Here is a 22,286-nt window from a genome sequence, read left to right on the forward strand (position 1 = left end):
GTTCCGATGTTTGTAGATGAGCTCTTAGTGGTAAACTATGCCTTGTAATTTTCGTAATCTTTGCTCCTTTATTCTTGGGCAGAGATGCTCTTAACCTTGATTCTCTCCACTGCTCTTCGGTAAAAATTTGACAGTTGTGGCATATATTTAGGTAGTGAAAGAATTAAACTTCACAATATTCCTGAGGCCTCTATGTTTATTGTCATTAGTGGTCTTGGCCGGAATGGTCATCAAATACATGGTCTAATATTACTGTTTGCATGGTGCGGATGGATCGAGGCCCGCGCAATTCTTTTTTTTTGTCTTTTTTTTAAGGGAAAATGGAGAAATCTCATTAATCAATCCCAAAAGGTAACAAAGTTACAATTAAACTGAGACAATGCTCAGAATATTACAGAGACTCACATAATAGGTATCCCGTTACAGTTACCTTAAAAACTCAGATTGTATCAACATTTGTTACAAATAAGCCTAGCCAACAGAAAGGTGTCTCTGCGATAACATAAAAACTACTACTTGCACTATAGAGTCGGTCATAAAATCTATGCACAAAGCAATGATTAGGATAATTTGACACAGAGCAACCTGTTAAATACAATCTGTAAAAAACAAGAAAACATCCTAACAGAAACATCCGTCGGTGAAGTTGTCGTTGAGCATCATCCTCCAAACTCCCAAAACGCCCTTGAGCACCGAAAGCCACCATACACAACAAAAGGGAAGGAGCGTAGCTCTCACGCGTGACCAAGGTATGAACACACCCTGGCACGTGAGAACCACGCGTCGAGCTCCAGCGATCATTTCGACCGTTACAACGCGGCGGTTGGACCAGAAGGCGGCGGCGGCGAGCAAGGCTGGAGGGCGCATGTCGAACTGAGGACGGCGAAACTTTGTAGATTTAGAATCAAAGAATGGAGACAAACTGAAGTTCACCAAATCTCTGCTGCCAACGACACGAGCGGTGGTTGCTTCCCCCTTAGAGCTTCTCTGAAATGTTTTATTGTCAACAAACAAATAAGAACTGAAAAAACAAAACACAAACCTCCCTAGTCCTTTCAAACTTAGAGGACCAAAAAACCACCATCGGATCTGAGATCGGAGGGACGAAAAACCACCACCGGAACTAGTCCGGGGGGAACAAAACTCCACAGTCTTAGAGACTGGAAAACTCTAACCTCCATTGAGAAAACCCAAGGAGGACCAAAAGGACCCCTTAGTCCAAGAATACCAAGGGTACAAAACCATGCCGGGGGGGAGAGAGGTTTGGACCCCTCTCCCCCTGCAACACTGACTTCGTAGGAGGGGCATTCTGCGAGAAGGTTCGAGAGAGAGTGAAAATTGCTTTTGGTATTCTTCCGTGCAATTCTTTGGTATTACAAGGGTTTGCAATTTCATTTATTCAAAATGAACCGCATGAATTGAACTATTTGTAGTTAACAAAATAATGCAAAAAAAAAAAAAAAAAAAAAACCAATGGGTAGTTGGGCTTCTCTTTGAGAGGGTTTGGAGATGGTGCAACCAACCCTTGAGAGTTTGGGGGGTTGTGCGACTACCCCCAAGTGCACCACACCTTAGGGCTTAGGGAGGCGGTTGCAAAACACCTGATTGCTCCCTTAAGGGCTAGTTTAGGTTACCCCTAATTGTTTGGGTGGTGGTGCATAACCCTTGATAGTTCAAGGGAGTGGTGTGACCACCCCAAGGGTTCTAGAGTGGCCAACCACTCCCTCACAGGGTAAGACGGTGATGCGACCACTCTTTGGAAATAAAGAAGTGGTTGACCACCTCAAGGGATTGTCTAACGTACCATCTTTTTACTTTTTTGTTATTATTATTATTGTTCTTTAAAGTCTTACGTGGCTCAATTTAGGCCTCCTTTTTTTTTTTTTTTTAAACAAACTACCTGAATCCTTAAAATTGTAGGCCCAGGCAAGTCAAAGGAATGGCAAAGGACCTCAATCCAAATGCATATACAACTTTAATTTCTCCCTCGTACATGTATGAAAAATGTAATCATTTTCGTTTTATCTAGGGAGATGTATCACTTGTGAAACAAAAGTTCCCCAAGAATGGCATTAGGAAAAACTATTTGATGGGTATTGTGGGCTAACAATTTTCTAATTTGGCTCGTCTTTAAGTTGTAGGGGGTGATATTGCTGCTATTGTATTATTCGGTAAATATGGTGAGGCTGTCAAGCTGACTACTTAATTGGGTCATCTCTTGGATGATGCATAGTCTGCTCTTCGAAGAAACATTGATATTTGTTGTACAATCGAAGACTTGTCCTCGACATGAGGTCTTCCTCAACAAAGAAATTACCAGAGGTCAAAACCAACATGAATGATGAATATATTCCTAATGCATTGGAAAATAATAAACCAAGCTCAATAAATTGATTTCTTGTAACTCAATGTTGAAGCGCAAAAATCCAACTGTCAAACAGACCCAAATTAAAGCTAGCTTGCTTCAATCCAAGAGGTCCGAAGACTTCGTTAACATATCGGGACACTATTTAATTTGAAAGTTTAAACTAATGGGTTTGGGATAAATTTATTATATTGACCACTCGTTTTTATAATGTTTTTAATTTGGGACTTAATAATTTTTCACTCGCATATGTATACTCAACAATCTATCCCAATCACGCATGAGTCCATCGTTACATTGACGTCACTCTCCCTCGAATAGAAGTTCTTTTATCAAGTGTTCATGTGTCATCCATACATAGAGCCCAATGGGCGCTCAATTATACATGCAAGTCATGCGCTTCTTTAGTTCATTCTAAGTACTATGGGGGGTGATAACAGATCAAGAATTTCATTAGAATCTACCATATTGACATTGTGTTCAACGCTCTGATACCACTGTTGAAATTTGTAAACTCACATTGCGCATCCTAGAGGTAGTTTGAGATTTCATAAGAGAGGGAGAGAGGGAGAGAGGTATGGTTCATCTGTAATTTTCCTTGATACTAGTAGATCAGAAGAAACATCGTTGTTGCTGCCTATAGACGCACATGGGCAATCTTGTCAAACCACGTTAAATTCTTGTCTTGGTAATATAGCTTCTTCTTTGTTGATATTTTTCTAATATTTGGAGAATCGATCATGATGTTGTTTGGTTGTTTCTTCTTCAGGTTTTGAACGTGAATATATCACATCTCATTCAGTTGATATGATCATTTGGATAAAATTTGGGGGTGGAGCAAAAGATGGGTATAGTGGGGATGGTACTTTCAATAATGTCTAGCAGGCAATGGAAGCAATGGATTCTGAAGAAGATGAGCAGAATCGATGCTGCAAAGAGGAGAATATCTGTGAAAAGGTCACTGAGAAAGCAAGCTTAAAGCTAACTTCTGTACGATGCCAATGCCCACAAGTTTGGATTATTCGAGGAGGTCCTGAAAGCAGCTAATTCTTTGATGTTGCAACCAAATGTCCCTCTTTAGGACAATATTGTGGCATTGGCATCACAACCCCCCATGCTCCTTTCTTCTCACAGATTCTACTAGCTTTAGTTTTCTCTCTTTCTTTTCTTTTCTTTTTTCTTTTTCAGCAAACAGTAGTTAAGCAAGCTAGAATTTTGCTTTTGTCATGGCAAGTTTCGCCTTTTTTTTTAGGTGGATGAATTAAATATTTTATTAAACCAAACAACAATTACAACCACATGCACTTCCAGCACAACACTAGAACATAAAACTACACAGCCAAAACCAGGCCAACCCCAACAATCAAGTCTTTCCCAAAATAAAAGGGAAAGGAAAACTCAACGTAAAACATATATCCAAATCAACTATTACAAAGCTCAATATTTACATTAGAAACCCGAAAATTCTTCTTCCAGTTAATCCTATGCTTAGTATCCCAAATCACACCTTTCATGTACAATATCCTTTTCAGATCTCAAATTGTTTCCATGTCTAACAGCATTTCTCTGAAGCTTTAAGTAATTAATGACAGCAATTAAGCAAAGCTAGCTTGCATAAACTAGCTAGCTAGCCAAGAGACTAGTTTTCCTCCGATGCTGAATGTCATAACTCACGACATTAGTCCAACCAATAGGAGTAATAGAAATCAAGTTTTTCAGCATTGAAGTTTTCCAGATTCTGGCACTACTTAGCTGGGTTTCCAAGCATTTAACAGATTTCTCTTTGTGCCAAGCATATATATATATATATATATATATATATATATATATATATATGCAAAATGACTCGACCAGTAGTAAGAGAAGTTTGTGAAAGGAAAAACTTTTGTGGCTTTAATCCAACCTATTATATCTGAAAAATAAAGATGACTTTTATTTTACTAAGTGTGTGATAGTGTTCAACAAAATATTTAAATTGTGGAATTTAAATGACAGAAATATTTTGTTGACAAAGTGAAACTCAATTAAGAGAAAAATCATTCCGGGGCAGCCAAACCCAGGATATCGACTATTCAGAATACAAAATTAGTTACAAAGTAGTAGCACTCACATACCCTTATGCAGTGGTTGTACCTTGAACTCTGACGTGTAACCCAACACAAACGTTTCCCAACCAAGTAACCTACTTGAAGGGGCCTTCAATGAAATCCTTTACCTTAGGGCCAACCCCTAAGATAGACTTCAAATTCAGCACAGCAACAACACTTGGCAACGGCTTGAGAGTGAGTGGATCAGCACAATAACTCTTAAAATATTCTCTCTAAGCACTATGGAATTCAATACCAAATTCTTACAAATTACATGCTTAGGGGCTCTATTTATAGGCTACAGAAACCTAAATTGCATCTGATACGATTTTCCTAGGCGGCGTCCGGATGGTAGCTGTGGGTGTCTGGACGGACAACTGTGCAATTGGCTTTCCAAATTTGCTTGAAATTCTTTCCTGAATAGGGCCGTGTCTGGACGGTGTTGCCCTAGCGTTCGGACGGTTGCACTTTTGCTGCACGCAATTTCTATATTAAGGCTTGAGCGTCCGGACCATGGAGTCTGACGTTCGGACGGTTGAACATCTTCTGCACGACTTGCCTTGACAAGGATAGTGTCTGGACGAAATAGCCACGTTGTCTGGATGGTTGCAGCTGTCTTCCCATATCTGTGTTTTGGAAAAAAAATCTTTTAACTTGTCGAACATTAAAAGGCGTTCGGATGTATTGCTGATACGTCCAGACAGATGCAACCAAGAGCAGTTTGAAGCTTCTGGACATAGGAACGTCCGGACGGAAAGATCTTGTCATCCGGACGGATGATGCTTTGACAGATGAACGCCCGGATGGAATTCCACGTCATTCGGACGGATGCAAGGGAACTGAACTACACTGTTTTGAATCTTGCACAAAGTCTTCTTGAAGCTCATAACTGAAGGTAGACTCTGAATAAACAACTTTGTATAAAAAGCATCATTACATAGAAGCGATTTTGTCCAACAGAATGCAACCAATCACAAACTAACAATACCTTATTGCCATCAATTGAGACAAGAGTTATAAGAATTCAAGAGACAAGAGTTACAAGATGAGAAATTAAATTTATTGTTGTTAATATAGAAGTAAAAAAGATTTGTAACGTTCAGACTCTTTCTCTATAAATAGAATCTTGTATACAATCGAATAAATCAAAGAAAGATATAGCCGAGAAAAAGCTGTAACGTGTGGATGTAGGCCATATGTCGAACTACCTTACTTGGATAGAAAGTAAGATCATAACTTTTCTTTGGGCAGAAAGTAATAGGTCATCACTAGTAGCTTGTAGATGTATTTCATTTTTATGCATGCAAAATCATATTTCATTTGCAAGCACATGGTAGAATATTAATTAAATGATAAACTCATTTTTTCCTATCAGCTTAAGCTACTCTAACAGTACCCTCTTCTCACGTGTGTGCTCAAATTCTTCTCTTAATATATAGATGTTGTTTAACACGTAAAATATTTAATTGAAATGAAAGATGAATGACGAAGACATGAATTCGAATAGAAGACCGACGTCTTCTTCGATACCATGTTAAATCACAACCGGTATTGATCATCGTCTAGGGTGGGATTCTTATCAACATCGGGGAAAGTGAAAGGAAAAAAGAATCGCAATCAGTGCTAGGTATAGAGAACATATAAACATATTCTGATCCCACGCTCTACACCCCAAAATCCCTCAGCTTTTTACTCTTTAACAAAGTAGTATATGTGACCACGCATTTGCAAGAGAGAGAGAGAGCGAGCGAGAGAGAGAGAATTTTAAAACATCTCTGTCTCTCTCTCTCTCTCATCTCTCTTGGGCGTGGCAGAGGAATAAAGGATTATCTTTTCTCCAACACTCTTTCTCTTTTTAACATCTTGCTAAAATTGCAGGCTCAAGAAAGAGAAAGAAGGGGACATGAAAATGACCACTTCTTTGCAAGGTAATAAAGATCTCATATCAATGATTGGTGGGATTTTTCTCTCCTAATTAAATATTGTTTCCCCTTTTGCTCACTCGATGATTCTCTACTTCTTGGTTGTGTCTTGTCATTATTCTCCACCCACCAAATCTACCATTTTAACTAGGACCTTTGCATAGTGAGAAGCAAAAAAGGAATTACACATATTAGTACATTACAATAGAATAAAACTAATTAATAAGCTAAAGATTTAAATATTATAAACGGATATGATCCAATTTAGCTTAATGTATATGCAGCCATGCACTCATCACTAAATAACCTTTAATTGATCAAGAACATTCTTTATGTCTTTCTTCTTTAAATTAGTATTGATTTCCACCCTTTCTACCTAACGATAGAATATTATTATTTTTTATCGGCTTAAATTTTTGAAATATATAAAGTGATGATTTAACACGTAATATTAGGAAAAAAAAATTTCTAAGACAAATCAATCTGAAAAGGGCAAAACAAAAGCCTCTAAGAAAAACATCTTCAATTGACAATATATAGTATATAAGGAACAACTATAATATTGAGATCCATTTGGCAGAAGACCGTTAAAAGCTAGCTAGTGAAAAGTAAAATTCTGTTTATTTGTTAGTGCTTTTTAAAGTGTACCTTCTGTTTTTTTTTTTTTTTTTTTTTGGAAAAAATGTTCTGATGTGTAGAAAAGTGAAAATAATCTTGAGAGTTTTACGTTTTGGATAATTTTTTTTAAAAAAAAAAAAAAAAAATCTCCTCTCTATTATCCATAGAGTCTACTGTTGATATTATCCAAAGAGTCTACTGTTGATTTCATGAGGCCATCACAATCGGATGTGACCCAACCCTTCCCATGCTACAATTGTGTTCGGTGTTTATTTTATTTGGGTTAAATGTTGGTTAAATTAGACAAAATATCCTTAATTTCCCTCCCCTAACTAAAGTTGACAAAAGTTGTATTATTCTTTATTGTTGACATGCAGCAAAGCCGATATTCTTTTATTAATTACCTCTTCATTCTTCAGTTGTTTTGGCAGAATATTGGGGATTGAGTACAAAAAACGCTAGAAATATCGATTTCATTAGAAAAGGGTACATTTAGGAAACGTTATGTATAGAATCTGCGTGGATTTTGTTCTGGGAGTACTGAAGGTAAAATATAACCAGAAGACATACAATATATATATATATATATATATATATATATATATATATATATATATATGATAATATGATATGATATATTCTTGGTTTCTTTTTCTGACCGACCCCCTATACCTACCTACTAAAACATGCTTACAACATTACTCGAATCTGCCTTTTCACTTCACCCTAACAATATGTCCACGTATGTTGTTTACCCTCCCCTATATTCTTGAGACACAAAATAATAAATGAAAAAAGAAAAGAAAAAGATCAGACACTGTTGCCTCTCCTCTACTATTCATCTCTCTCTCTCTCTCTCTCTCTCTCTCTCTCTCTTTTCTCTTCTATATAAACCAACTCTGGCCTTGCCATGTCTATACATCGCATTGTCATTCAAGCGTTTTCTCTACTACATAAACTCTCTCTCTCTCTCTCTCTCTCTCTCTGTGACGTATTCTGTAATGGAGAGGAACCAGATGCTCAGACAGGTTGCCGTCATGAGGCAGTCCTTCTTTGATCAGGTTTGATCTTTTTCTTAACATTTGTTGCTGTCACTGCCCCAAACTTACTGTTGTTTCTTTTATTTGCAAATTGGAGAAACACCCACAATTGATCTTTTGCGTTTTAATTTGTTCATGGTAAGGCTTAATTCTATTAGACCACAACAACACACTTGCATGAAACAAATGTTCGTACACATTCATGGTACATGACACATGACACTAGCTTATCCCCGGCATAAATTAGCAAAAATGTAACGATTCACCCCAATGACATAATATTATCTACTTTTGGCTTCTCCGAATTAGACTTTCAGGATGTCATCCATTCTGGTACTACGTACTCTCATATAAGCATACTTAGCTGTGGAGTTCTCATAAATTTATCGTCATCACGATTTTAAAATGCATTTACGTATAAGTATGAACATCCCTATTCCATACCCAGGCAACTTGGAACGTCGCAATAAACACCCATAATAATCTCTTTTCTTTTAGAGTATAATATGGTAATGATTTTCTCTCCTCCTTATTATCATATATACGGTACTCTAACATATCCTATGAGTGTCTATTTCATAAATTATTTGTATCTATCTATGAGGTTATGTCAGCATCCGTATCTATTTGAAAAGTTGTGAAGCATGGCAGAGCTTATTACATTTCATAATTTAATCTTATTATACGGGATTCGATTCATTTGAGCAATATATATATATGCAGTCATAGAGGGTCGAGACTCAATATTAAATCTCAATATTCATGGTATATAATATATATGGATGCACATGTAAATTAGCATTCGAAAGTTTATGTTTGGTCTTCGATTTTCTCGTCGCGTTTCTGATGGAAAATTGGATATTGGACCTTTTTGCAGGGATTTCTTGACGAACAATTTGTCCAGCTGGAGGAGCTTCAAGATGATGCTAATCCTAATTTTGTGGAGGAAGTTGTTACATTGTACTATCGGGATTCATCCAGGCAAATCCTTAACATAGACCAGGCACTGTAAGTTTTTTCTTTTTAAAATAATTTTTTTTGTTTGTTATTTTATTTTCTTAATTGTGACAATATTGATAATGTTTCTATTAATGTTTTATACAGGGAGAGAAACCCTCTGGATTTCAATAAGCTGGACACCTATATGCATCAGTTCAAGGGAAGTAGCACAAGGTACATGCACATATATATATAATATAAATTGAGAACTAAAAAGTATATATATATAGTTGGTATCATGAAAAATATTCTGTTCTTTATCTCAAATTTTCTGCTGTAATGGGTGCAGCATTGGAGCCAAAAAGGTAAAAGCTGAATGCACACAGTTCAGGGAATATTGCAAGGCAGGAAATGGAGAAGGGTAATTAAATTATCACTTCATTTTATATTCATATATATATATATACTCCACGAACCAAAAATGATATTATGTGAATTGATCAGAGGTTTGATAATAAACCAAAAAATAAAATAAATCTTTAAATAGGTTGTGGAAAAATCCATGCATATCATATGTCATATTGAATTAATCATGTTTGCATGAACGTAAAGCAGATGCATGAGGACTTTCCAACAAGTGAAGAAAGAATATGCCATTCTCAAAAGGAAGCTTGAAGCTTATTTCCAGGTGCATGCATGCCTTTCCCTTTCCCATACTGAGTGGAATTAATGTATATTATTCTATATATCAGTTTTCCCACAAAAAGCTTATTTTAACTAATCATTTTTATATATCTCTTATTTCTTTTTTCTAATTATTCAGCAGGTAAGAGTACAATCTGGGCCCTCGGAGACGGCATGTCGCCCTAGGAATTGATGGCTAGAGAGCTAAAAAGGATACCACGTGGCAAGAAGTGATTGACGTCGAGTTTCACATTACATATGTATTATTGTACTTGAATCGAAATGTTCGGTTAGTGGGATTATATGTAGGCTTTGTTTTCCATTAACGATCGATAATGCTATCGAAGTTTTGCTCTATCTACTTTCTTTGCACTACTGTCCTGATCATGAACATGTGTGTACTGTACGTGTGTGTGTGAGAGAGAGAGACAGGGAGACAAGGAGATGATCAGGACCATGTCCATGTTCGTTCCAAACGTTGCTTGAATCGTTCATGCTTTGTCAATTTCATTTAAATAAAAATTCTAATAACATGCATGCATATGTTCAATTCTTTCAGTCCTGATTCCTTTAAAACTAATCCAAATTCATAACAAACTATAAAAGAGAAACCTTTGGAGTTTTTATAGCAATGGAAACTGCAATATTGCTGAGTACTGTGCCTTGATTAAAGAGTACTGTATCTGGGCAACCCTTGTAACAATTAAACACTGAAAGCACCAGAATCTATATAACCTAGTTTTTTTTTCCTAAAAAAACGTTATTTAGATTGCAGGTAAACTATATTGTGGGGAAAAATCGGATTTCCTTGAAGAATGAATCTAATTCTATCGTAGCCTAAGGTAAACTGTAGTACGTACTGGGGAAAATTTGGACTTCCTGATTGTCGTTCCACAAACACAAAATATGATTTCATAATGCTTTGTGTAAGTCAAACAACTGTGTTAATTAGTATACAATTAATAGCTTCTGTCTAGTAAACAAAAAGCTGATCAGTAGGCGCGCGGCTATATTATTATTGGCTAGCTACCCTTTCTCGATCTTATTCATAGGTCAAGAATGAATCTAATTCTAGATTTTATGGTGGGTGCATGTGAGCCTTAAAAGTCAGCGCAAAGTCACTAGCTAGCTAGTGGAAGTGGTTCCCGGCCTTTTGTATAAAGGACATTTCGTCTCTTTTCTTTGGGTGAATGCCATGGAGTGAAGGTATTTAACCTTCACATGAGTCAGTTAAGACCCCTTAATCATAAAGGTAGAATTAAATCGTAGCATAAGGCTTGTATGCTATTAGCAATGACATAAAAGTTGTCATTGATAACGTTATTGGCCATCGCGAATAACATAAAAAAAACGTACCTAAACTTAGGTGTCATCGCTAATAATGTTACTGCTTGTCGCAGATAACCTACCTACCCAAGCCATAATGTCATCGTGGATAATATTTATCAACAATGACTGTAGGTGTCATTGTTGATGAATGATTATGCATATGATCATCAATGACTAGCCCCTATCGTATTATTAGCAACGACTAGACCTGGTCGTCACTGATAATTAATCGAGATTTTTTTGCCAAATATATATAAATTTTAAAAAGTAATGGATTAGAGATATGATACGTTTACAACATCTGTATAACTCCAACAACTTTTTTTTTTTTTTCTTAAAAGAAAAATCAACTATTTGATGCATATGACTCATATGTAGAGTTGTTAGAATTGTACAGAAATACTTGTAAATGTATCATTTGTCATTAGAGTAACTCCCTTTGTTTTAAGTCCACCAGATAAGGCAATGGACCAAGTTCAAGATAACAATGGGTAAACTTCATCTTAAGTTTCAAATGTATTTGATTGTTTGTAACAAACTCACCGGCCGGAAGATGAATTTCATAGATTTGTATTTTAAACTTTGGTTATATATCCTGTATCAATCATTATAAATAAAAGAGAAATGACTTATTTCCTCCCATGGTTATTCTCCCATACTCACATTTTTCAAAATTACTATTAGATCTGTGGAGCTCATGTGTATCTCACACATGAACCTACATATCCAATGATGATTTTGAAAAGTATGAGGATGAGAGAAAGACCAAGGGTATAGCACGTCTCTAAAATGAATGACAAAGTACTCAATGAGGCAATTACAACACCTTGCTGTTAATAATTATATGGTATGAGAGCTCTAGAGACAAACGTCATTTGTTATTTTCCACCTACCTTCTTTGGAACATGTCAATTGAAACCCAACAATCTTCTACCATAATTCGTATGGTTCTTAGAGGTGAATACTTTGATATTATATTGTAACGTCCCAATAAATAATTAACTGGTAATTATCTCTCGGTACACCAGCTTCTCGTCGAATTTTCCCAATGAGCCGTCATCAAAGAGCCTACAATGTAAGACTTTTCTAATACATCAAGATAACAATTATAATATCCATCATAACAATAATACCAGAGCAATCACGAAAGAATCAACAAAAACATCAATTGTCTCGGTCTCAGACCAGTCATCAAGTCACAACCAAATCTTAAATAAGTAACTATAGTCTAAATAAGTAATCCATCAATCCATCAAAGCGTTACCATAAAACTGATAATACTGCAAAAAAGAAAAAACCATAAAGGTATCATGAAAATGGTCATCGAAATCATGCCACAAATCTATACTTAAAGGTGGGTCCAACTCCTCAAATATCAACTTAGCGAGGTGGTCCAAAGCTGGCTTCCTGTCTAGTTCTTCAAAGTCCATCTTCAAAGGGGGTTCGACATGTATAGAACACGAATGTTTTACAAGTGAAAAATATAAAGTGGACATCCATGACTTAGTGATTACGGATACATAGAATTACATGTTATCATATTGTGAACTTAGTTTAAATTAAAAAGGTCATTTCATTCTCCAGGCATTTATATGCATTAGTTATAAATCATGCGGATGCAATATAGATATAGATATACGATAATCAAGTGAACATACCATAATGTACTCCATATGGTCTATTCAAATCTTTAACCCATTGCTTGCTAGGGTTGGGGCTCTCCTAAGTAACATGTAGTACAACATCGGTGCCCTAATGTTGCCGCATAGCGTCATTGTTAATGTCTTGATGGGATTTAAACTCCGTATGATCCATATCACTAACGATGTTATCATTGTGACCACCAATCAAACATGGTTTCGCCGATCACCTATAAAACCATTGGATCTAAGGCCAAACAATAAATATAAATCTCTTGACCATGGGGATTAACCCGTATAATAATAGCACATAGTCTTTATCCGTACATCAAGTACCGCGTGATACGATGCGATTGAAATTGTATTTTACATGCATGCATTTACACACTCCCATATATTTACATCATTCAATATTCATCTATTTTTTTTTTTTTTTTTACAAAAATAGAGTTCACATTGCTCTAAAACATATTTTATATGCGTTGTAAATATGCATGTTTATCATATAAAGTAATCATGTTATGAAGTAATCTAAAATAACAAGCATCTGTGTGAGTTTATTTGCCGGGGTCGCAAGGCTCCACCAAATAACCTTCGAGAGACTCACCAGTCACCACCCACAAAATCTTTGAAAGAATCATGAATCAGAACTTAATCTAAGCTAAAACACCCTAAATCTTAATTTGAGGGCAAGATGGTCATTCTGCCTACCAATCGAACGTTCATTTCTCGGGTCAATCAATCAATGCCGATCAGCGGCTAGATCGACCACCGAACATTTGGTTCTCGAGCAAAAAGTCTAATTTCTAAAATTAGTCCAGTATAACCTATTCTAACATGATCTAAGGCCTATCATGCATCCTAACACTATCCTAACCGTAAACACAATAATTCAAACACATCCATGCTTATCAAACCATAACAAAAATCCAACTCATCACAAAACCAACCATAAATTCATGTCTAAGCACAAAAATCAACTTTCATACTTCCAAACATAAGCTAATCACCACAAAGTAACCATCTAACCATCAAACCATCAATAACTCATCAAATCCAATCCTAACATCTAAAATCTACTAAACCCTACGCAAATCTATGATCAATAAACTAACACAGCAAGTAATACAACTAATAACATGCTAGAAACAACATCTAAGACGAGATTATAGTAGATTGTTACATTTTCTTAAGTGCAAAAACCAAGATCCAATTTCTCTTCCCTCTCTCTCTAAGGTTTCCATAGGCTTGGAATAAAGAAATGAGGCTGAAGGATCCAAAAGATGCTTTAAAAACTGAACCATGCACGTATAAGAGGGTGGAGATCGATGTCTCACTGCAAAAAAAGACCAATTATTGACGGGTTTTTTTTAGACGGTTTTAAAAACCATCTAGAATTAAATTTTTAATGACGCTTTTCTGAAAAGCATCATGAATTAAAAATTTTACATAAGGTTTTCTAAAAACCGTCAGTAAAAAAAGAAATCATGACGGTTTCTTTTAAAACCGTCGTGAAATTTGTTGACGGTTTGGGACAAACAATGTGTAAATTCACTCAAATTCCTCCTTACAAAAAAAATCAAATTCAAATTCAGTGTGAATGAAACGCTTTAGCCATTTTCTTTCTTCCCCAAAAGCTTTTCCCTACAATATTTTCCTCCCTCTCTCCATCTCGTCCCTCAACCCCACCGACCGCCACCCACAAGCCCGCCACCGTAGACCACCAGCTACATCTCCACGGCCACCGGTACGTCCAACTCCATCTTCAGATCTCTGGCCAAAACATAACGTGTGTTCTCCATCTCCGGTTCGAGCCATAGGTCCTGGGCAAATCCTTCGAACAAGACGAGTCCCGGAACGTTAGGCCACCAGTTCGGCGATGGCACTTGGCGAAGTTGGAGGAGCGGTGGGGCTTTAGGGTTCGGCTCTTAGGTGAGGAATGCGAGGTTTGTTTCGAATCCAACATCTTTTCATGTCGAGACTGTTTGTTTCGAAAACAAAAAAGAAAAAATTTATGGGTGGGTGAGAAACAATGAATTTGAGCTCATTCCGCCCATGCTGTAGCTCGACGCCACCGCCGCTCCACCACAATCTTGGATTTTAATTATATATTTGGATTGTGAAATGTATTTGGATTTTAATTATGTATTTAGATTTGAATTATGTATTTGGATTGTGAAATGTATTTGGATTTGAATTATGTAATAAGTAAGTAGAATGTTGTTGTGAAGAAGTGTATCTTGGATTTTGTATTTGGATTGTGCATGTATTTGTATTATGGATTTTGTATTATTAATGATATTAATATATATAAAAAAGTAACTATTAATTCTGGACGGTTTGGGCAAAACCATTTAGAATTAATTCTAGACGGTTTTGCCCAAACCGTCAAGAATTAAATTTCCCGACGCTAGATTCTGGACGGTTTCAAACCGTCAAGAATAAACCATCAGTAATTGATTCCTAACGGTTTTTCACCTAGTTCTGAACGGTTCAAAACCGTCCAGAAATAGGGGAATTTTTGTAGTGTCTCAAAACTAAGTTGTTGTAACCATCCATCGATCATTCGGTCACCTCGTCGATTGTTCGGGTATTCTTACCAATTGTTTGCTGAGAGCCAAAACCTACAAAAAGTATGTCCAATTTAATACCCTTATCCCGACTCCAAATATTCTAGGTTAATATTAGAGCACTCCTAATCCTAATTATTTTTTGAGGTGTTACAATGTCTTACACACATACTTGTTGAAGTAGTTCTACACGTACATATTGTTGTACCTAAATTAGATTGTGGTACTATTCAAGGTATTTCTGTTAGTCCTTGAAATGGGATGGTGCCCAAAAGAATATACGCCAACGTACGTCGACCCACACTCTCCCTAGCTAGGCTCCTTCTAGAAAATATATGTGACACCATGCATGTGTCAAGGTACTTATGTTCGACGTATGTTGATGAATCCATATATATGCTTCGATCGGCTTTATTTGTTAAAAAAAATAATACTAGCTTTTGGGCATTTTAGTATAAATTCTTTGTCGATCTCATGCGATGCCCATTATTTTTTTTTTTCAGAAGCAGACATGGCATATGCCAAATCATTTTTATTTTTTATTTTTATTTTTTATTTTCATATTCGGCTCCTTCTATATATGGAAATGACTTTTTTTTTGACACTTACTTATAATATCAAAAAAGCAAAACAATATAGGAATATTTCATAGCATTAATATAGCCTAAATAGGAATATCTCAATGCATGCATCTTCATCTTTCTACGTCCCATCACGATTTTCTTCTTTCTTTTACTTATTAATTTCTTAGCTGTTTGGTGGGTAATAGCGGGTTTTATTGCCATGGTGTTGTTAATTAATATTATTGGCGCTAACTTTTGCATATATATATATATAGTGCAATGACAATTGTCCAATTTAAGTTGAATCAAAGAGATCGAGATTGCAACAATCTCATATATTGATGTCTAGTTAATTAGGTTTGATCCCAAAGAGATTTCACCGACCTGTTTCAATATTGATCTCAATCGGTAGCTTGAGTATGTATATATATTAAATTTCAAAGGGTGATAATAGGGTGCATAATATATATTATAAAACGCTAAAAATGATTTTTAAATTTAATTATGGGGTATATTTAGAATCCGCATACCTTTAGTTCATGAGTTAACATAAAATCATAAACAAATCAAATAATTGTGTCCCTAGCTGATCGATAGAATCAAATCTGCCAATCCCCAACGCCTGCCCTCCCAAATTGCTTAGATTCTTCTGGAAGAGTACTCCCTTAATTTAATTTTCACATGAATCCACACTTAAATACACGTCCACATACATTAATTATTTGCGCGCCCTCTAATCTAAGCAAAAAGAAAAAGAATTAATTAAGGAACTAATTAAACGTACGTGGAAGTGTGTTCGATCGATCCAATATCCATCCTCTCCGCAATATATTATATATATAAACACGCCGCCATATGCCTTAATTCTCACTACTCAAGCCATAACTTAACGTTGCAGCCTTCTCGATCCCCTGATCACCATCTTCTCAGAGACACACCGCCTGTTGCTTGTTTTCTTCACATTAATTCCCTTGCTCTAATGGCGGTGAACCGCTGCCGCTTGTCTAGACAAGTTGTCCTCGAGAGGCAGTCCCTCTTTGATCAGGTTTTTATGTCTTCTTAATTAAGATTTGACGTTGTCAATAGCCTGAATTATCTTTTAATTATAGCGACAAAGGGTTATATCTTTTTTGTTGAGCTGATGTAACAGTGTCTGTTAGTCATTGAATTTTTCATTTTTTTAATAAAAGTTGATGTAAGGGTTAATGGGCTCTACTACATCAGCTTAGTGGGACGATATTCCAATAGCTTCTAAACCTTCCTACGTTATTGTTGTGGGATATTTGTATGCTAAGAAACATTTCTCTTTTCTAACATCAACCGTACCCCACAAAAAACGCATAAATGAGAAATATTCATCAATTATATGTCACTAATTAATCATGTAGCACAATGAGTATATAACCCCACAATGGTAATGTCTATGTGCATAAATTTCAAGCCTGAGTGGAATATTATTATTAGTGTTTAGTTTATGAGCAAATTCATTCATTTATAAAGATCGAGTACTACTGATCATGATTCATGATTAAATACTAATTAAATTTAAAACACTGGTCGTTAATTGTAGTAATTAATTAGATAGAGAATATATAGATTTGCATGCACACATAAATCATAAAAAATGTGATCCATATATGATATTTTTGGGGGTTGTGATAGAGAAATGAATGATGGGACGTTGTAGGGATTCTTGGACGAACAATTTATCCAATTAGAGGAGCTGCAAGACGATGCTAATCCTAATTTTGTGGAGGAAGTTGTCACATCGTACTACCAGAATACATCTACAGTAATCGTTATCATCGAGCAGGCATTGTTAGTTTCTTTTCCCCCTCCGATCCTCTTTTATCTTGGTTTTCTTTTTCTTCTTCTTTTTGCATGCCTTTTCTGTAAAGGAGATAACGATGATAATAATGTTCTATTTCTCGAAGGGAGAGGAGCCCACTTGATTTCGATAAGCTCGATAGCTATATGTATCAGCTTAAGGGAAGTAGCTCAAGGTAAATATGTTTAAACAAAATAACAGTACTTAAGATTTATCGAAGTTTTCTGTGTTGGGCTCAACCGTTCAACACATAACATTAACATTAATGTTCTCTATCTCAATTTTTATTTTATTTTTAATTATTATTGGTGCAGCTTTGGAGCCAAAAAGGTGAAAGCCGAGTGTACACTGTTCAGGGAATATTGTAGGGCAAAAAATGAAGAAGGGTAATTCATCTTCCAACTTAATTAATTCCTTAATTAATTATCTTCACGATACTCTCCATGCATGGAGACTGTCAAGTTTGAAAAAGCTTTATCTAAATTTTATATATGTTAGAGCCTCTAGACTAGGTGGTAAAGTAATCTGTCCTAGTTGTTCAAGGATCGATATTAATTCAGAGGTTCAAAATCATGCCCCCATTTGACGTCACATAATTGGATTATTAAGTAATAATCATTGTGTTGCATGAACAAGACAGATGCATGAGGACTTTCCAACAACTGAAGAAAGAATATGCCAGCCTAAAGAGGAAACTTGAAGCTTACTTTCAGGTGAATGGGATTCTATAGAATTTATGTCAATTTTATTCATTAAAAAAAAAAAAAAAAACAGTATTAATTGCTTTTACTCCTAATTATTCAGATAGCAAGACAACCTGGGCTCACCGCGACAGCATCTCGACCCAAGTAAGGAATTGACAGAAGGAAGGCTGATAAGGATTCTATCTGTTAAATTATCAAGTTTGATCGAGGAATTTGTACTTTTCATATGTACAAATTCACGAAGTGAATGTTTTGTAACCTACTTTATAGATATCTTAATTACCTAATAAATAAAAATGATGCGGAAGTTTTGCTGTCTATACTACTATCAGGGACGGAGCCAGAAATTCTTATGGGCAGGGGTCAATGGCCAAAAAAAAAATTTTGTTAGAGGCTAAATAAGCTAAATTTTTACTTTTACCTTATATTTTTATAATTTTTTAGAAAAAAAAAAAAAAAAAAATTCTACCTAATAATCTTTTTTTTTTTTTAGAAAATTGTGGGGAGGGGGGGGCCAGGCCCCTGCCAGCCCCCCCTTCCCTCCGTCTCTGACTACTATACTTTGATGCAATAATATGCAGGGGTGACATTTCGTGTTTGCATGTTGGTTTTAGGTCGTGCATGTGGAAATATGGGTATAACCGTATAAGTAGGAGTATATATGCAGATGTGGTTATTTGCAATATTTACAACCACGTACATCCGCAAAATGCATATATCACTTTTGGATCTCCGCATGCATCCACATCATGTTATACGAGAAAGCAACACAACCAGTCAAACCAATGTAAACATATTATATACCTAATTCAAAACGACGTTGTTTTAATGAATTTATAAAATATAATATATATAAGAAATATATATTATATATAAAGGGTTTGAGGATGCGGTTAATAACAGCATCTACATACCCATAAACAGCTATCCGCATCCGTATGTGCGGATAGTCGTTTTTGCTAACCTTATCCGCATGTGCGGATATTTGTAGATAGCGAATGCGAGCAGATATTATCTGCCCGCATGTACACCCTTAGATATAAGACTATATAGGTAAACTCTAACCCGACCCAATTAATTAAACGGGTCAAATTCCTCAACCCTAACTCTCTAATTTTGTATTGGGTTCATGTCGGGTTCGCAAGTCATGTCAAAAATTGTCTGCTATTATGTCAGGTGTTGGGTTGGAGTCGTGTCAAAGCATGGCCGGGTATAAGACTATTTAGGTCAATCATAACCCGACCCATTTAATTAAACGGGTAAGACTTCTCAACCTTAATCCTTTAATTTTATGTTGGGTTCTTATCAAATTAACAGACCGTATAAAAAATTGCTAGCTTTAATAATATGTATGCGCATCAAAACGGAGAGTCCAACAAAAAAATAGTAATATAATCTTTTAAGTAGAAGATGTCATTGAATGCCATAATAAAAAGTGAAATACAAATTCATGATTCTATTATGACGTTACCACCAGACACATGAGTGGAAATAGTTATTCCATTAACAACTTTTATTATTATTTTAAATTACTAAAAATAGCTATTCCCTGATATTCTCATTCCTTCAATTTGTTAACTTATACTCATTCACTCACATTTACTGTTGCAGATAAAGAAATTATTAAAGGTTAAATGTTGTGTGACTTTTGAATTATACATGACAGTAATTGGATTAAATGCGTTAGTAACTGAAGGAAGTTCAAATTAATGTCTTGTGACTTTTGAACTACGAAACAATAGCTGGCTTAAGGAATGCGTAATTGAAGGAAGTTGATCATGTTGTTTAAAGTTTAAATTGTAACATTTAGTACTGCCACTTTATTGTATATGAAAATAAAATTAGACTCCTAATATTAACCGCAACCAAGCATGCAATCAAATATGTAAAGCAATAAAGAGATAGACACAAATATTTGGTTACGAAGTGGAAATCTTTGTACCAAAGAGAAAAATCACTCCGGGGCAGCCAAACCCAGAAAATCAACTAACTGAAGAAATAGCTAGTTACAAGACAGTCGTACTCACAAAATCTTTACAGTAGTCGTACCTTGAACTCTAACAAGTACCTATACTTGAATGCCTCTCTATCAAACCCGTCTGTAGAGTTCTTCAATTGATCCATTAACTAAAACTAGGGGTGAGCATGGGGCGGGGGGTTCCCCCTTTTTTGGCCCCGCCCTGCACCCCTGCGGGTTCCTTAAAGTGGACCTGTAAACCACACAGAAATGAAGAACCCGTGCGGTGCGGGGTGATGCGGGGCGGGGATGTGCCGGGGGTGGGGGGGGTGGGGTGGGTTTTCTCAGAAACAAGCAACCAACCAAACAAATCAACGATTTTCTCATGAACCAAACAAAACATAGTGAAATTTAAGCAACAGAGAAACACCAACTTACGGTTCGACGAGGAACGGAGGACGCAATTGCAATCGACTAGTCGGAACAGTGATGCCACGCCCGTCGCTCTCCATGGTCGCTATTCCGCAAACTCTAGAAGAACTGAAGAACCAGAAGAAGAAGAAGAATAAGTGGAGGAGCGAGTGAGAAAGACCAAAAGCCGGTGTCTGTAAAGAGATGGGCGAAGAAGATGAGGAAAATGAAAGAAGATTCTAGAGACTAGAGAGAGACCGAGAGCTAGCCTAAACGCACCATATGCGTGGCCCGTGGGAGTTGTTCTCAATTGTTCTTTATTTGTTTATTTCCACCCTTTCCTAAACGCACCGTATCAATATGCAGCCTGATAATGTCCATCAAACGACCAAACACACTGTTTGGAGTGGGTGAGTTGTTAACAGCTGTAGCATGCCTGTAAAACACTTTGAAATGTATCTCACTATCTCAACCTTCATTTTTTTTTTTTTTGAGAAAATGTATCTCAGCCTTTAGATTACCCACGTGGCTTCGTCTCTTTCTTTTCCTTTCAAAGTTTCAGGTTTCAGTGTGTTTCACTTTCATCGTTTCAAACTTTCAGTTTCAGGTTTCATCTTCTTTTGATCTCTTCGCAAATCTCAGCCGCTGTCCAGGCCCGTCCTCCTCCAATCCTCCTCAGTCATCAGAGCCAAAGAATCCAAAGCTAGTATTACTAATGAAGATGAAGAAAGGGTGACTCGTGAGGGACAGCCGGAGTCGTTGAAGTCGCCGGACAGGGGGGTTAGGATTTTTTATTTTTCGGTGTTTAGGTTTATCTGGGGAGGTGCGGGGATCCGGTGTTGAAAAAATCCTAAACCCGTGCCCCACCCCTCCCTGCACGGTTTGGCAAAAATCGAACCCGTGCTTGCAAATATCAACGTAAAAACCGGTAGGGGCGGTGAAGGGTGGTGTGGTTCATGCGGGTCGGTGCAGGGATGTGCGATTTTTGCTTAGTCCTAACTAGAACTTCTCTTTAGTTAGACTTCAAACGGTTGAACAGTTACAACACAAATAACTCTAAGAGAAATAGTACATAAAACAATTTCTACCTAAACTCTATTCTCTTAGCACACTGGAATTTTATTCAAAATTCTTAAAGAAACAATGCGTAGAAGCCCCTTTAAATAGGCTTTAGAAATCATAATTCTACTCAAATTTGAATTTCTTTTTGGTGGCGTTCGGGCAGGCAACAACAAACCCTACGTTTTGCTGAAGGGAGTTCGGATGGCTTGACCTAGCGTCAGGACTACAAGGAAAAGCTTCTCCGTCTGCAGTCTTCACTTTTGCGTCTGGACATCCTTGCAAACAGGTGCTCTTGGTGGTTCGCGTCCGCTAGGCTGTCCGGACAAGTTGCGAACAGGAGCTCTCGGTGGTTTACGTCTTATGGGCTTTCCAGACAGGTATCGAACTCTGACTTTCTATGGCTAGCATCTGAATGCTGATTCTAGCCGTCCGGACAGTATGTAGAAAAACCAAATTTGTTGAGCTGTAAAGTTTCCAAAATATTTCATTCACCAGAACCTTTCATTCTTAGTGATATTCTGTGCAGATCTTGCCTTGTTCAGCCCTTTCTATTCTAGAATAAATATT

The 22,286-nt window shown here is 36.5% G+C and overlaps 2 protein-coding genes across 3 annotated transcripts; both read left to right on the top strand.

The window, feature by feature from the left end:
* Positions 1-7,910: 7,910 nt before the first annotated feature.
* On the top strand, positions 7,911-10,012 carry LOC133864744 (histidine-containing phosphotransfer protein 4-like). 2 transcript variants are annotated; one of them, XM_062301154.1, is made up of 6 exons: positions 7,911-8,053; positions 8,910-9,040; positions 9,137-9,205; positions 9,321-9,392; positions 9,587-9,659; positions 9,795-10,012. In XM_062301154.1, exons 1-6 carry the CDS (start codon positions 7,994-7,996, stop codon positions 9,846-9,848), a joined length of 459 nt encoding a protein of 152 aa, XP_062157138.1. In that variant the 5' UTR covers positions 7,911-7,993; the 3' UTR covers positions 9,849-10,012. The 2 variants fall into 2 exon arrangements, with proteins under 2 accessions (XP_062157138.1, XP_062157139.1); XM_062301155.1 differs by having other exon boundaries at positions 9,798-10,012.
* Positions 10,013-16,647: 6,635 nt separating this feature from the next.
* Positions 16,648-18,546, top strand: LOC133864975 (histidine-containing phosphotransfer protein 4-like). Its single transcript, XM_062301432.1, has 6 exons — positions 16,648-16,802; positions 17,445-17,575; positions 17,692-17,760; positions 17,900-17,971; positions 18,226-18,298; positions 18,390-18,546. Exons 1-6 carry the CDS (start codon positions 16,737-16,739, stop codon positions 18,435-18,437), a joined length of 459 nt encoding a protein of 152 aa, XP_062157416.1. The 5' UTR covers positions 16,648-16,736; the 3' UTR covers positions 18,438-18,546.
* Positions 18,547-22,286: the final 3,740 nt, after the last annotated feature.

This window comes from Alnus glutinosa, chromosome 3, assembly GCF_958979055.1.
Source record: "Alnus glutinosa chromosome 3, dhAlnGlut1.1, whole genome shotgun sequence".
Taxonomy (NCBI): domain Eukaryota; kingdom Viridiplantae; phylum Streptophyta; class Magnoliopsida; order Fagales; family Betulaceae; genus Alnus; species Alnus glutinosa.